The sequence below is a fragment of the Seriola dumerili genome, unplaced genomic scaffold, assembly GCF_002260705.1.
Source record: "Seriola dumerili isolate Sdu_G_001 unplaced genomic scaffold, Sdu_1.0 BDQW01000330.1, whole genome shotgun sequence".
NCBI classification, from domain to species: domain Eukaryota; kingdom Metazoa; phylum Chordata; class Actinopteri; order Carangiformes; family Carangidae; genus Seriola; species Seriola dumerili.
The window spans coordinates 2,124,163-2,142,131 of record NW_019174585.1 but is presented as its reverse complement, the minus strand read 5'-3'; the positions used below and the strand labels follow the sequence as shown (position 1 = coordinate 2,142,131).

General features: G+C 36.3%; 1 protein-coding gene across 1 annotated transcript in view; it reads right to left on the bottom strand.

The window, feature by feature from the left end:
- The window catches only part of LOC111232286 (cell adhesion molecule 1-like), a 158,448-nt gene extending 152,000 nt beyond the window's left edge, over positions 1-6,448 (bottom strand). Inside the window, exon 1 of the mRNA XM_022759726.1 lies at positions 6,342-6,448. Within this exon, the coding sequence (XP_022615447.1) occupies positions 6,342-6,448 (107 nt within the window). The remainder of the gene's footprint in view (positions 1-6,341) is intronic.
- Positions 6,449-17,969: the final 11,521 nt, after the last annotated feature.

Sequence of the window (17,969 nt, the reverse complement as noted above, 5' to 3'; positions counted from 1 at the left end):
TAAGTGGGCTTTATAGTGTCCTAATTTGTATGTAAATTTGTATTGTTATAATGCTACACTACATCTTGTTGTATCTTGTTGCTGTCTCTTACACTGAGCAGACTTTAAAAGGAAGACAGAATTACAGTAACAGCCTTCACTGTACTTGAAATTTATTTCATTGAAATTTCAGACTAGAATATGATCATTTCTTATGCTTTTCTAAGCAGATAGAACAGTGATTCATTGTAATAAAGCCATACATGTCATGTACAGCACACATGCTTTTTCACATGCACAGTCCCTAAACTTAAAAACCTAACCAGGGCAGCAAATTAGCTTCAGCTGAAAGCCCCTTATATATTAAAACTATTGCATTTTTTCCCCTGGTTAACCATCCTTACCTGTTAAATAAACTAACAAATAACAATATACCATTCATTTCCAATAATTCTTCCTATAAGGCTACTGTTACTTACTTTTTAAATCAGTTCCTCTGTGTTGAAGACACAGTTCATTGAGCAACAGTCTTTGCATTACAGATTACTTTTCCTCCCCTGTGTTTAAAAAGTTCCCTCATTTAATAAATGAATGGAAACAGCAGGATGAGTGTCTTTATGAAAATAGACCTCTCTCTCTCTCTCTCTCTCTCAATATTCATGATTGGTTTTGACAGACTGTAAATGAGTGCAAGTAAAGCCATATTGAGGGATTTTTAATGCATCTGTAATGAATTACACACTGAAGAGTAGGATCTGATCCCACTAACTTTAAAAGCAGGTCAATGACTATCATCATGGTCAGTTAATCTGATTAAGGCTGAATGAGTTTTCGCATGTTTAATGTTAGTGCTGGTTTCAAATACATTTCAGAAAAAAACCTGTGCAACAATAATACTGTTTTTGTTTACAGTAATTTATGTGTAGTCAAAAGATTTTAAAATTTAGATTTCAAAAGTTAAATGTATTAAAAAAGGAGGTGAATTTTGTAGAAGTGCTTTCTATAAGTAACAGTGGTTTTTATTGGCTGCAGATATGGGCTCTATAGTTTGAGGTGACTTTGAATGAAATAAAATAGCTACTTCAGATATATTAAACTAGGCTCTGATCTTCAAATGCTCCAATCTTCCCTGAACAAAGAGCACATTAACAGCAACTGAGACTGAATGCCAAGACTTATCTTCATATTTGAAACTGATTAACATCAAACTGGAATCTGTTTATTTATTATTTTATCTTTTATTTGTTAAGTGGATGACAGTCAAGAACAACAAGGAAAAAATAAAGACAGAGAGGGAAGGCAGCCAACAAAATTCCTTTGCCAGATTCATAGTTACATGTTTTAAAAATTAGATCACTAGGCCACTAAGAAAACTACTACTCATTACTACTGTTCATTTCTACAGATGCTTAAAATGCAGCATCTGTGCCCTGCCAATCAGTCCGTTTCATAACTCAGGTCTGTTGCACCATAAATAGTAGTCTTCTATTAAAAGTAACATTTTACAGAATGAAAATTTTAGATAAATATATATATATATATATATATATATATATATATATACATATACATATACACACACACACTATACTGTATGTACAGACCTTTCATTGTCATTTCTCACAGAATTATATCTCTCTCTCTTTATTTTCACACAAGTTGTAACATATTTAACTCGAGGAGGCATGTCCTAAGTTAAATCATGCCTAGTTCATTATGAACATACATTTATAGCATTAGCTAATGCAAGAGGACAGTGTGAAAGACAGTCCATGAAAGTGAGACCATTTACAAAAAATGACCTTCATTTCTTGACACTGCAGCAGCTCAGCTGCTGTACCCACACACTTAGAAAATGTTTAGACACATAGCCAAACAATGACAGAGTGGTGAGAGGAAGAGCTGCTGCCACACTCAAGCAGTGCTGTTCTTGCAGTAAAGCTCCAAACAGAGACACTAGTACTAAAATAATGGTCATAGTACAACTGTTGTCTCTCCATAGGCACAGCCCCAGCAGTCTTGTGTGTCATTAGGCCTGTAGTGCACTGCAAAGAGGCAAGTGACACATACTGTAAGCATAGAGGATTCATACCAGTAAACATCCCAAAGTAAGAGCAGCAAAATGTAGTGAATGAGTCAGTGCTCCAGACAGCGCTCTTATTGTAACAGTGTTCAAGAACAGAGGATAGACACTATGGAGCTGTGTGACTGTTGCCATTTCATTCTGTTTACTGTGGGTAGCCTCCACACATGAATGGGCTCATGCTGATATGTAAAAGTGAATATCCATGGTGCAGAGTGAGTTTTGTAAGGCTTCTGTAAAGAAGAACTGGATCATGACAACCCACGCTAATAATATCAAAAGAACAATGCCACCTTCTCATCACTCAGAGTGCAATGAACCAGACAGCAAATCAATGTAAATTAAAAGTGGCCACATTTGAAATGGGATACACTATGGTGAGGCGATGGAATTGGTTTCATTAACTAGTTTGCACAATGAATTATTCAAATCACAACCAGGGGAGAATGACGGCTTGTGTTTACACAGTGACCCTAATTATCAAAATACTTCATTAGCAACGTGGACTCTCCTGGTATGTTGGCCTCATAATGTTTGTCATGTCAGTGAAATAAATAGGCCTATCATAATAACATCATGTATAATGCTCCAGTGTTTGAGCACACACTAAGCATGTCAACGTTAGGGTTTATATTTTCAGTATTCCCAAACCATAGTAGTTAGTAGTAGTTAGTTTGGTCATAACGCCCTAGTGTCCTTGACATCATAATGCTATAATGACGACATGAATTACAACATATTCTCTTACTCTTACTCATACTCTCGCTTTCTACCCCACAACACACACAGTCACATGTAATGTGACATGGACACACTTTCTAAAATCAACTCATTTAAAATTATGATGCAATAGATCTGCAATTAGCTGAACGAACCTGAGTTCAAAATATTAACAAGCTCTTTAACTCAAATGTTATTAAACTTATTAAAATGTGCAAATATAAATATTTATTTAATTCTATTAAATAAATACAAAATACAAAACATAATAGTTGGGGTTTAACTTCAAAGAAAGGTAAAGAATGGGAAAAAACTTTCCCATTTTTACAATATATAGAGGTATTTTTTCTCTTAGTGTTTTAAGGTTTAACTTTAGACAATAAAACTGGTTTGTTCATCTGTGTGAACATGAATGTTTTCATTGAGTTTTAGAGGGAAAGCAATTGTTGCAGCACAACTTATCAAGTGTAACTACAGTACAAAAGTACTGCACAAGAGTACAAGAGTCTTTGTCATATGAAATTCTGCTTTGAAACATGCTACCAACCCTAAACTATCCATAAACCTTTGGGGGGAAAAAAAAAAAAAAGATTGCTTGATTTATTGCTCAAAATTGCATATTTTAGTCTCAGAACAGTAACCTCCTAAACACTTGTTTTTCCTTTATTCACAAGTAATATATTTTGTAACATATTTCTGAAAACATGTCCTTGAGAAAAATAGTATGTATAATACTCTTGAGCAAACATAAGGGGGGGGGGGGGGGGTCATCTGCATTAACATGGTGAGCCACACTGGCCTCTGCACCTTTTCTACCCTGCTCTCATCCTCTTAATGTCCTCCAGATACTGCTTTACTCATCCCCGACCTGACCTTTGGTTTGATGTCTTCCAGCTGGATGGCAGCTTTTAAAGACACGATAAAGTAGTGGATGCAGCTGCCGGACATGAACTGACTTCTACTGTACAAACTGTGTCCTTTAAGGACCTACTTTGACAATGTATGATGGGCCTTTGTACAATTATTCAATCCAGTAGATTTGACACAGCTAGGCTTGATCAAATGCATTACAAGATTTATAGTACTGGTGAAGCACAGAGATAGACTCCTCCACCATGCTGTTTTATTAAAGCGCATCTCTAGTCCATGACTGGTTGTGTCCCAATATGTTCTGTATGAATTGTTCTGTCAGAGAAGTGCTGCTTTATCTTGGTGGCTAACACAAATGAGTGTGAGAAACTGACCGTTATTCAAAACCACAGATTTTTATTTGAACTTCTAGCCACCGTTTCCAAAACTATCAAATAAGTTCTGTTCAATTACAGGGAGATGAGTGTAAAATTACACATGATGTGTTATTATTTGATTTAATTGTGGAAAACATGTAGCATGCTGGCTAGGTAAATGGTAAATGGACTGCACTTATATAGCTCTTTTCTCGTCTTATCGACCACTCAAAGCCACATTAACAGCACTTCCACCATACACACACACACACACTTATGCACTGATGGAACAGTCATTAGAGGCAATTTGTGGTTGTTGCCCAAAGACACTTTGACACGCAGACTGGAGGAGCCGGGGATCGAACCTCCAACCTTCTGATTGGTGGACCTCCTGAGCCACAGTGTTCCCCAAATTAAGAGCAATGGCACTAGATGAACAGTCATGTTCAATTCATCCTGAGGGAGACATGAATGTCTGTACCAAACCTCACAGCAATCTATCCAAGAGGCTTTTTACTCATATCACCTATTAGAAATGTCAGGGGATCACCAAAGTCATCATGATTCTTCCACTGTACTATGGATATTTATTTGTACAAAATTTCATCGTGATCATCTAAAAGTTGCTGCTGGACCAAAGTGAACCAAACAATACTGCCATATATCCAAAAATCCATGCCGCTAGGCTGACTTAAAAAATTTTAACTCACAAGTTGCACCTGCTTTTAAAATTTTTTCATGCTTTAAGTCACATCTCCAGCACTTGTCATCTTCCTTATTTTCTGATTGAAACAAAATCTCTGTTTCTGATATTATTACCCAACAATTGGCCTATAAAAGGTTTATGCCTCTACCTCTGAATCTGATGAATTGAAAATGAGCTCACCTATTCTAATCTACACTAAGTGAGAAAATAGAACTGAATTAAATATGCTCGCCCCTCTTCAGAGGAACTTAATAAAATCCATCACTACAGCTCACACGCCATCAATGAATGTTCAGCTAGGGACACATTTCGCTTTATATTTCCTTTGTGTGAGATAACAGGTCACTGCGAGAAATAGTGATGAAACCACCACAGCCATTTTATTCTCTGCTGAAGCCTCTATTCATCTGTGTTGCTTCATGGATGACTGATATGCCAATTACTTAAAGTCTACCTCAGAATCTGCCTTTTAATACTGCTGTGTATAAGTCACTATAACTACATGAGTATCAATGATCTCGTCAGCAATTGAGAGATTCAAGCCTAAGTGGGTCTATGTAACGTCAGCTTCACAGAATATCCAAAATGCTACACTACACTTTGCAAAACTATTAGTCAAATTCCCACATTATTATTCAGAAATGTTTTATATTCCTCCCCAGACACACTACAAAAGCTCTCAAAAGTATCTTTCATCCCTATACTCTACTCAAAGACATCGAAAATGACTTTACAACTCAGGCTGAGCTGGGTGAGCAGAGTAACATGGGACGCAATACGCTGCCTCATTCAACCTGGGGGTTAGGTCTCAAGATAAATCTAAATGGTAACAAGACAATCACAGGGATAAAAGTGAATAAGTATATGTTACACAAAATTATGTTTATTTCTTCTGACTTCCCTCTAGTTTTGTCTTTTCTTGTGAAATATTGGATTCACCTCTTTAAAACTTGAAAATTCTTTCAAATGCAACCAAAATGAATGAATAAATAAACAAAAAAAAAAACCCCAACCAACATGAACAAGAGGTCACAAGGTGTATAGGGGTCACAAGTAGATATTGTATTGCTTCATTTTGAAAAGGAGTAATTTGACATTTTGGAAAAAAATACTTATTTCACTTTCTTGCCAAGAGTTTGATGATGAGAAGATGATGACAAGATCTATACTACCATGTCTGCCAGGGGCTAGTTGACTTAGCCTAGCTCCAAGATTGGAAACAATGGGAAACAGCTAACCTGGCTCTGTCCAAAGTTAACAAACACCTCTAAAGCTCTCTAATTAAACTCATATCCCTTTTGTTTGATCTGTACCAAAAGCAAAGTCACTTTTTTCACAATTTAGTTTTTGTACAGTTTACCCTTGGACAAAGCCAAGCTATTCATTTCCCCTTGTTTCCAGTCTTTATACTAATCCAAGCTAACTGGCTACTGGCTCTCCCAAAATCAGAAACTACTCCTTTATGGGGTTACAAGCAAAGAAAGGTTGGAAAGTGCTGTGTTTTTAAGATGCTGGACCTCGCTCAGTGTAATTAAAGTAGGTGTACACAAGGACCTGTTCCGGCTCCAAGAAACTCTAATATATACTTCTGATGGGTGTGTAACTGGTGATGGGGCCAAACCCTTACCTGCTTACAGCTGCAGAGACCTGGGTCCAGTTCCTGACAGTGCAGACCTGGTCGATCCAACAAACACAATGGGCAGTGATTGCAGGTGGGAATCCGGTGCTGGTCATGTTCATCTACAAGTGTAAAATGATCATGATATATAAAATATTGCCACTGTATCTTGTTATCAAGGTATATTTAAGAAATGTCATGGTAACCAAATAATTATACTTGAACCTCTATATTCCCGATGCTATATTTAGATGTATAATGAATGCAAAATTGTTTTTCCCAACATGGATTTAGGTCTTTTTTTTTTTTTAAATGAACTGGATATATTTCTCTGTGCTGCACATGTAACTGAACTTGAATTATATTTCATGTATCAAAACGATGACTTTGCCTGCAAATTCAACCATTACAAAAGGTGACTACAGAATACTGCAAGTATTATCACTTAATCTGAATGGCTGAATACTGACTAATATGAGATATCTTTATTAAAACATGTCCAGGTCTTCAATCCAGCACCTGCCTATTCAATAGTCACATGCTGTTCATTAAGACTCCCTTTTTTCTGTCATTCATATCTCACCCTGGCCATAACTCAGCTGGGGACATGAGTGATAACAGCACCATCATGGGTCTTTTCAATTAGTTTCGGGGATGAAAAATATATAATCCTCATCCTTCATGCCAGGATGCTTTCCCAGATTACAACACAGTCTGTATTAATCATAAAATTTATGAACAAGAAGTCTGTGCTTGCATAGCCATGCCAGTCATATTGTCAGCCTCTAGGCACTGATAACTACTCATGCACAAGCATAACAAAGACAATTAAGGGTTGAAGTGTGTGTTTGTGTTCTACTTGTGGTGGTCTTTTATTCTAAACAATAAATACTAAAGAAAAATGACTCATAGCACTCCAAGTGCTGGGGCTGTTGGCTAAACAGTTGCAGAAAATAAGATGCTGCATGATGTTTATGCCAATTAAGCTTCACTCTGAAAAGGTAAAATAACTTGTACAAAAGACCTAGCTCCACAGGCACATATAATGAAGAGCTCCAAGATTCTGGGAGGTCTTTTCTAGAAATTTGGAAATTTGTCATTCAACTAAAAGCTCAGGCAAACATTCCTACAACACAGCCATGTTGCCATTAGCTTGCTAGCTTCCTGGTTCATGTTACAGGTAGAGTAAGATCACATAGGTAACATTTTAAAAACATAAATTATCATCATATATATCCATATACCCGCTGATATTAACCACCACAGAAAATGCATGGGTTGGGAAGAGGCAAACCCATTCATTAAAATAATAAATGCCATCTTCGAGGAGAAGCAGCTGTGAAATACCATGAAGATTTACCGGAGCTCAGTTAATAATGTAATGCTCTAACATTCTCTTGAATATGTTCACTTTACAGTAGCTGATGGAAACACCCTCTGATTCATGGGTAATTCAGCCAACTTTTGAGAAATTCAATAAAAATCTGTAGCAGCAGCATTAAAGCAGAGGTTTCACCTGCTTACCTACACCTGCTGCAGTTGGAGCAGCAGCAGGGGCTGCGATATATGTATCATGGAGGCAATTAATGTACTTTAAAAATAGGACAAAATTTTCATGTTGGTTGATAGATAATTATCATGTTAAATGTCAAATCATTATTTCTTTCAGGTTAAAAGTCTGATTTTTGCTCCTAAGTGAAAGTTGAAGCAACAAGACAGTTAATTATATCACAATAATTTTATTGCCAAGTGCTACTTGAAAATCCTTGGTGCCAGATAGCTGCAATTTGTGCCATAAAATATTGCTCCTTCTTGGAAATGGGTCAAATCTGAATATACAGATATGATACGAATATTGTGAGATTCAGTTATGAATTTGGCTTTCTGGGGATAAAAAAGAAAATAAATAAATAAAAAATTAAAAGATGCTCCCTATAACTCTCTGTCCCAGTGGTGACAGATATCTGAACTTAGCTGCTGCCACAATGTGATACCACACTGAAATGAAGGGCTGTTGTAAATCCATTGGTTCCACCTTTTTAGCAGAAATGGTGATGTCACATGATAGAGCTATCAAGTTAAAATACATCATTAGGCCACAAGATAAAGTGCAATGCTTAATACAATGATAAATTCCATCTCTATACAGACAAGAGACTTTGCAGTCTGTGAGTACAACTATTTTACAAATTACGAATATATTTGACCACTTTGCTTAGACTGCCTTCCTCAGTATAACAACCAGAAGAAAGCAGAAATGATCGTCAATAAATAAAAAGGGTGATTGTCCATATAATTTATGTACATGACGTTATGATATTATCCAGAGAGGTGTTTCTGATATTTAGCCTAACCTAACTGGTAAAAATGGGATGGACAAAATAATGAAAACATATGTGAGTATAATGCAATACAGTTCAACAGCACAACAAATTACGTCCTCCAAAATGATCATGAAGTTAAGGCCTCTCAAACAGTAAGTAAACATCATGACTGTCATGAGGGTATTGCAGGACTGATAAATTAGACTGCATTCGTTTCAGCTGGGTGTTCCTAATAAACTGAGCGTATGAATGCGTACGCGGTTTCAGTCATGTCCGATATATCTGGCATACAGTCTATGGTCTGTGGCTACAACAGTCAGTGATTAGTTGCCGTTCTCACCTGTCTGGACATCTGCTCTTGGTTCAACTTCTCTGCTCGTTCATTCTCAGTCTACAACACAAGCAGTCCACTCAGCCTCTACTGTGTCTCCGTCTCCTTCAAACATTTTGAGTTGAACTCCGCTCTGCGGCCACAGCAGGGACTGAACAGGAGAAAATGTGGTACACACCTCAAATGTAGCTACAAGTTTCTGCGTGCACGTGGAGGTTCCACTGACAGATAGCATGTTAGCATTTAGCTACACCGAGCATGCACCTGTTGGCCAGGCAATGTCGCAGGTGTGTTTGATTTGTGTCACTCAGTGTAACCGCCAGGTGGGGCAGTAATTAAGGATGATGCAACTTTTTCTCTTTTTTTTTTAGATCAATGCCGAGGTAATGACGTAATGCTAATCTTAACCATGGGCCCATAATGACATCATCCTTAACTTCATTGAATTTTTGTGCATTTCTTTGTTCGTACTACTTGCTGGACCCGGCCCACAAACACACGCTGACACGCGGTCAGGGAATGTAAACATTTAGATCATGTGTGTAGACTGTGAGCTCAGAGTGAGACTGTGAACACAATGACCATGATGCTGCAGACTCACCAACAGCCTCTTCTTTGCTGAAAAGTTGATTTGGCTCCTTTCACCCTCACATGGTGTATCTGACTTGATGATTTTGATCATTTACAATTGTGGCTTGCATTGACTTATATGCATTCACTTAGGCTATGTAAAATGGCAAATCAGGCCAATTGTTTTAGTTGTCTTCCTATGTGTAATAGGAATCTTTGTGATCACATCTATGTGTCTTATAAGAATCTTATATGATTTTAAAACTGGTATTATTTCAGATAATAGGTTTTCAAATAATAGGTAAAACTGCAAGATAGTGGTTTTAAGTGGATATTTTATAAGTGAACTGTGTTGTGGCTATTCTGGATCTAGCCCTTAACATGACAGCTCATATAACCTTACAAAGGTCGCCTGCACAATCAGGTTGTCCTTGTCTTTCATGAAAAAGGTGACACACACTGAACGATGGGCAGGACAAAACCATGCAATGGCTAAATTTAGATTTCAGTTGGGCTGTTTTTCACTTGACATATTTCATGTCACTGTTCTTTTGTGTATTAACCGTGACTCAAATGTAACTATCTGGCAGAAAGCATCCAGTTTGATAGTTCTGTCTTTTCAGCTTGTGATGAATTGAATTAGGCAGAAGTGACATGCATATGAACACTGCCTGAGCTCAGACAGAAATTAGGGACAAGAAATGAATTGATGAAGACTCACTAATTTCAACCCACAGCATCATCAAATGAGCTTAGTGAAAGGGCTCTGTATTGACTTGCAATTGCAGGGGTCATTTCAATTTTTTTATTTATTTATTTAAAAAAAAAAAAAGGCAATTTAATAATTTAATGAGGACAATCAATTTTAAGAATTGTCAGCAGACTGAATTGAGAAGTATATGTCCTGACATTTTTAATTGTAGAAAGGGTGTGAAAAATCCACTCCCTGAATTGAAAGTTAATGGGCCAGGTGGATACATACGGACAGCCGAGCCATTACAGTATAATTAATTAGCACACAGCATTTGCATTCCTGCGTCTTCTCTGTGAAAAGTGAGCAAAACAGTGATATGAGGACATTTTGCACTGTGAAATGTGAACATTTCAAACCAGGAGGCTGCAATTGTTGCGCTCTGTTTGTCTTGACTGATGCTCTTTTACTGATTCTCATCTCATCACAAGATATTATGATAAGAAAGAGGCCAATTCTTTGTGTGCCAGATGCTAAAAACACAGAGAAAAACCTTGTGATTTCAGACCATGTTCCTCTCATACTGGAAATACAATCTACGGATAGTGATTCTACGCAACATGTGCTGGATAACGTGATAATTAGTGAGCTTTAGAGGTGATGGTAGGCGGATTTTGTTACCTTAAGTTTGGACAGAGACAGGCTAGCTGTTTCCATCTGTTTCCAGTCTTTGTGCTAAGCTAAGTTAGCCGGCTGCTGGCTGTAACTTCTTATTTGGCTTATAGACACAAGAGAGTTGTCAAGCTTCTTATCTAATGCTTGGCAAGAAAGTGAATAAGCATATTTCCCAAAATGTTGTACTTTTCCTTTTTCTCCTTTGCATTTTTGTAGTATTTATACAGTTGAGGAGTGTCTAAAGTCTTCCCAAACATCTTTTCTTCAGGTCTGAATGTTTACCCTAATTTGCTGATTCTACAACCAGCTAACGACTCTTTCTCCATCTCTGCTGGGCATGGGCTGATAAATGTAAGATTCTTCTCTGCTATCACTTAACTAAGGTCAGACTGTGAAGAATATATGAAGACTTTCCATCCCACCAGTCTGCCTCTGCCTATAGCCATGTTTCATATATATATATATATATTCACACATATATATATGTATATACACTTGCTCATAAAGTTGGAATAAAATATTTTTACCTCTTTCCATGAAATGATTGTGACAATGTGATTTATTTTATTTCACCTGGGTAATTGGGACAAATAATGTAATCATTGCACCTGGTCAAAAAGTTTAGTACTGATGCATTTAAATAGGAATAAGAGGATTGTGTCTGAAAACAAAATCATTCCAACTTTATGGGCAACAGCGTGTATAATATATATATATATATATATATATATATATATATATAAATACTCCTTCTCCACACAATTGCACAAGTATTCAGTACTGTTTCACAAATTATCTGAGACCCTGTCAAACCATTTTCAATTACCACTTTATTTGGAGTCACCCACACGCCTGTAATAACAGATCATACCAAAGACTGCTTTTGTAGCTTTGTAACTCCTTTAGCTATAGATGCCTGAGTCTTGTCAGGTGGAAATCCTCTGCTCCACCTACACGTCATACTTGAATTAGAGACATTTTGTACTCTGTTAAGATGGTAATAATTAGATGTATACTACAGTAAAAGGCTCCTCTGACAGTTTAAGGAAAAGATGGGGAACATTTTTCACAGTCTTTATTTTTAGTTAACCTATTTATTTAGTTATTGTTCTATACTCCACTACAAACATATATCTATGAATAAATGAACTTTTCCTGCCACCCCAGACTGACAAACTACTAGACCATATTCTATTCTTTAACTAAATTTATTCTAATTATTTCTTTTTTCTTTCTCATAGGCAACCATATTCCCTTTTTTTTACTTTTATTGGAATGTTATTAGTGAAGAGGCAGATTTTTTCTTAATTGTATTATGTTTTGTTTCTTTCTGCTATTCTTTTTTCTTTTATTTGTTCTGTTTCTAAATTTGTTCAAAATCAGAGTTAAAGCTGGAGAAGTTACTTACTATTCTCTGTTGTTTTGTGAAACAGAATAACAATTTTGGAGGCAATAAATACATAACAACGAATCTGAACAAACCAGAATTGCCAGCCTCACACACTCAAATACACACTTATGGGCATGAAAATACATACATGACACATGAGATTTAGATACAACTCAAATAAATTGATGCTTATGATCTTACCTCTCAGTGACATTTACTGGTGTAAAGTCTAACACGATCGCTTCAAAATCCAAAAGAATAATACTATAAAGACTTTTTCTGGGTCCAACTCCCTTCTCACCACATGATAGAGGGTGTAATGAAGAATGGCATGAAAAATTTATGGAATCACTTCAAAGATAGCATATGCTTTCATGATTTCAAATGTTTCTTGGATAGGTTGAAATTGATGGGATTGCCTTATAGCATATCAACCTCTTAGTCAAATCTTCTTCATGAGACCTCACTGGTTTTACTGTGGTAACACCACATAACCACTTTTTGGCTGTTTGCACAGTAGAGGCATTTCCTGCATAATGCATAAACACAATATAGTGTTTGTTATTAAATTATGCTGTGTTGAACTATGGATACTGAACAAAAATCTAACATTTCTGACCTCAGATTAAGGTGCAGGAGAAAAATTGTTCAGGTTACTTTTAGATAAAAAGCAAACCGTGAATTGTAAGTGGGGTCAAAGAAAATGACGAAAAGGCAAAATTTCTTTTTCTCACACAAATTGACAGCTCACCTTAATTAAAATTTCTTCAAAGTCCATAGTGCACTTAAAACTGAGAGTAATCAGAGCTGCCACTTTGCTCTTAGTTTCTGTTAGACTTGGAGGTACAGTAATACAATATTGTACATTGTTTTCAAAATAATGTTATACTGCCGAGTTTACAAATCACTCAACACAGTATTGACTCATGGATTTCTGCCCAGTTTGGCTTTTAATATAGTAGTGTGTGTTTAAAAAAAAAAAAAAAAAAGGGAATGAAAAATTAATGGAATTGGGTTAAATGGCTTGAAAAAAAGATTTATATTTAAAGCAAAATTTCGGGAAATACACTTATTCACTTTCTTGATAGATCAGGAGAAGAGCAATACCACTCCAATATTTGTGAATGTGAGGCTACAGCCGGCAGCTGATGGCTTGGAGCTTGGAGCTTGGTTTCCAGTCTTTGCGCTAAGCTTAGCTAACTGGCTGGTAGCTTTAGTTTCATATTTACCATAGATCTAGTATCTATCCACTTATCTAAATGTCCACTCCCCAAATGTTGAACTATTCCTTTAAAATAGATCAGTGTTAAATTTTTGCACAATAAATGAAACCTCTGAACAAACCATTTTGATGCTTAACCTAATAATGCAAGTGTTTGAAGTTTTACAGAATCTTGACATTACTATATAATAGCTATTAAATCCTATGATTTTTTTATTTCATTTTTATGTTCTAGTATAGACCAAATGAGATTTTATGAGATTAAGATTTCCTAGCATAGTGCTATTGCTCTGCTTTGAGTGCTGAAACAGGACTCACTTCTATTTCAACTGGTGTCAGCCTGTGTTTAACACACACCTTATTTTCAGCATCAATCCAAAGGAACATTCAAAATCCCTTTCGAAGTTATAGTGGGTGCTGCAGCCAACGAACCGTGGCAGAGTTAACTTCCAGGTTGGCTTGCAGTATAACAGCCCTGCTGGACTCAAGAGGTTTGTAGAGGCCATAACATTATTCACATAAACACTGCACATTGAAAGACCCATTAAAGTAAGACTGAATGAACAAACACACTGTGCCCAGCTTTTATACATGGCAACCTAATAACACCCAAAGTAGGTACTAACACATAGAGGGAAAATAACACANGAATGGCATGAAAAATTTATGGAATCACTTCAAAGATAGCATATGCTTTCATGATTTCAAATGTTTCTTGGATAGGTTGAAATTGATGGGATTGCCTTATAGCATATCAACCTCTTAGTCAAATCTTCTTCATGAGACCTCACTGGTTTTACTGTGGTAACACCACATAACCACTTTTTGGCTGTTTGCACAGTAGAGGCATTTCCTGCATAATGCATAAACACAATATAGTGTTTGTTATTAAATTATGCTGTGTTGAACTATGGATACTGAACAAAAATCTAACATTTCTGACCTCAGATTAAGGTGCAGGAGAAAAATTGTTCAGGTTACTTTTAGATAAAAAGCAAACCGTGAATTGTAAGTGGGGTCAAAGAAAATGACGAAAAGGCAAAATTTCTTTTTCTCACACAAATTGACAGCTCACCTTAATTAAAATTTCTTCAAAGTCCATAGTGCACTTAAAACTGAGAGTAATCAGAGCTGCCACTTTGCTCTTAGTTTCTGTTAGACTTGGAGGTACAGTAATACAATATTGTACATTGTTTTCAAAATAATGTTATACTGCCGAGTTTACAAATCACTCAACACAGTATTGACTCATGGATTTCTGCCCAGTTTGGCTTTTAATATAGTAGTGTGTGTTTAAAAAAAAAAAAAAAAAAGTGAATGAAAAATTAATGGAATTGGGTTAAATGGCTTGAAAAAAAGATTTATATTTAAAGCAAAATTTCGGGAAATACACTTATTCACTTTCTTGATAGATCAGGAGAAGAGCAATACCACTCCAATATTTGTGAATGTGAGGCTACAGCCGGCAGCTGATGGCTTGGAGCTTGGAGCTTGGTTTCCAGTCTTTGCGCTAAGCTTAGCTAACTGGCTGGTAGCTTTAGTTTCATATTTACCATAGATCTAGTATCTATCCACTTATCTAAATGTCCACTCCCCAAATGTTGAACTATTCCTTTAAAATAGATCAGTGTTAAATTTTTGCACAATAAATGAAACCTCTGAACAAACCATTTTGATGCTTAACCTAATAATGCAAGTGTTTGAAGTTTTACAGAATCTTGACATTACTATATAATAGCTATTAAATCCTATGATTTTTTTATTTCATTTTTATGTTCTAGTATAGACCAAATGAGATTTTATGAGATTAAGATTTCCTAGCATAGTGCTATTGCTCTGCTTTGAGTGCTGAAACAGGACTCACTTCTATTTCAACTGGTGTCAGCCTGTGTTTAACACACACCTTATTTTCAGCATCAATCCAAAGGAACATTCAAAATCCCTTTCGAAGTTATAGTGGGTGCTGCAGCCAACGAACCGTGGCAGAGTTAACTTCCAGGTTGGCTTGCAGTATAACAGCCCTGCTGGACTCAAGAGGTTTGTAGAGGCCATAACATTATTCACATAAACACTGCACATTGAAAGACCCATTAAAGTAAGACTGAATGAACAAACACACTGTGCCCAGCTTTTATACATGGCAACCTAATAACACCCAAAGTAGGTACTAACACATAGAGGGAAAATAACACATTTATTTTAAGGTGTGGCACTTATGTGCATGGTGTACATAGACGGGAAGCAATGACCTATTTTGGTTCAAATCAGATTGGTCTTCTATTTAATTTCCTGTAATGTTGCGGTATATTCACTTTATATACCCAACTTTGTGTATTGATTTTGTTGATCTCATACTGTACATATAAAAGGTTATCCTTTTGATCAATCACATATTTCACACATCTCTCATCTTCTTACTTGAATGGTCTTTGGTGTTTCAGTATTGCAGACAGGATCTTGAAGGCAGTTTGATGACTGAGAGCAACGTTCTGCATAGCCCGGGGTTTGAAATGGGGTTTGAGTATGTGAGTATGTTAGAGGCTTGTCATACATCTTGAGTGAAATCCAAAGTGACAGGCTTCTTGAAAGACTGAGGATCTGATGCGAACTGTCACTGCACATTACAGAAGCTGGTGCATGCTAAGCTCGGTTTACAGGATGTTTGAGTAGTCTGCAGTGAAATTCTTAAAATCAGTCTGTTACTCTAATCGTTAATACCATTCATAAATTACGACAAGTGCATTTGGAGAGGAGGCTGTTTGTTTGTGTTTTGATGGATATATAACACTAGCCAACTCTTTGCCACCTGTTCAGTGAGTGTGTGTGTGTGTGTGTGTGTGTGTGTGTGTCGGTTTACAGGATGTTTGAGTAGTCTGCAGTGAAATTCTTAAAATCAGTCTGTTACTCTAATCGTTAATACCATTCATAAATTACGACAAGTGCATTTGGAGAGGAGGCTGTTTGTTTGTGTTTTGATGGATATATAACACTAGCCAACTCTTTGCCACCTGTTCAGTGAGTGTGTGTGTGTGTGTGTGTGTGTGTGTGTGTGTGTTGTGTTGATGGTGAAGACAATAACAGCTACTAAAAATAGAGTTCATTTTCATTTACTTATACATACTTAACAAATGTAATCAAATGGTTACTTCTAGCACGAGTGAATGATTTCAGAGTATTTTGTTTTTATCAATTTGTGTTGGATTCAGAATAAGTAACTAAAAAGTATGAGATGGACATGAGCTATATTGGAAAAATTTTATGGAAAGTCATCTTTGAAAAGCTGCTGCAAAATGTCTCAATGCAAAACAACTGCCTTAAGACTGGGATTAGACAGCTACTTTTATTTGATATAGTCTAGAGAAGCAATGATAATGTAAACACCATCATGTACCAGTGCTGCCAGTTTAGATGTATGTCCTCAGTGATAAACCATAGACGTGAAGTGATGTGTGAAAATATCACGAAATAAATACAGAAAAATAGATACAAACTTCTGAGCTGCGTGAGTGAGATTTCTAAAAATAACTAAATGGAAGCATTTGCCTGAAAATAACATAAGAAACTGAAAACAATCACTCAAACACCAACCAAACCAAACCCGGTAAATACCACTGCATTTACATTGTGCTAAACCTCCCATCCAGCTGGAGTGTTGGCCAGAGTCAGGCAGTTGAGTTTGGGGCCAGACAGCATGGGCACATGATGAAAATCTATTATCTACTAAATACACCACTTTTACAGTAGAAAAGTGATCAACATTAGTTCTCATTAATTCTTAATTGCATTTGTACACTATCCATGCATGAATTATACAGCAATAAGAAGCTACACTGACAGTCCCATTTAGTAGTAGAGATATGCTGCCCCCACATGCCAGAAAGACCACATTACATGTAAAGTGTTATATCAAGATGTGTTGCCGTCATGTCTGAGGCTTCATTTCCATGTTGTAATGTTTTATATCCCTAGGTGGCAGCAGATATCTAAGATATATTTCCTGTAATATGTTTTTGGTTGGTTTTGTTTGACTCAGCTTGTGTTTTCTGTGTTGTTGTCATGCGAGTCTCTGCCATGCAGCTCTCTGTTTCATTTAAGATTAAAACAAAATTTTGAAAGCTGAAGGTATTAACATCAGAAAAATCATTTATATTTGTCTTTGGACATATTGCATATGTACAGGAGATGGAGAAAATAACACAAACCTTAACTTGCTGCAGTTTGTGATGATTTTCATTGCATTATATTTAAATTTCTTAGTTAATTTCAGTTATTTCATCCAAGAATTACAGTTCAGTCCTAAAATTATCTTTGGTGCACTTTGCAATTTGAATCCACCAAAAGAACATTATCAATATTTAAGAAAAGTGTAAATTTAGGAGCTCAAACATGTAAACAGTCTTCATCCTGCTTTATTTTATACTTCCATGTTGAAAT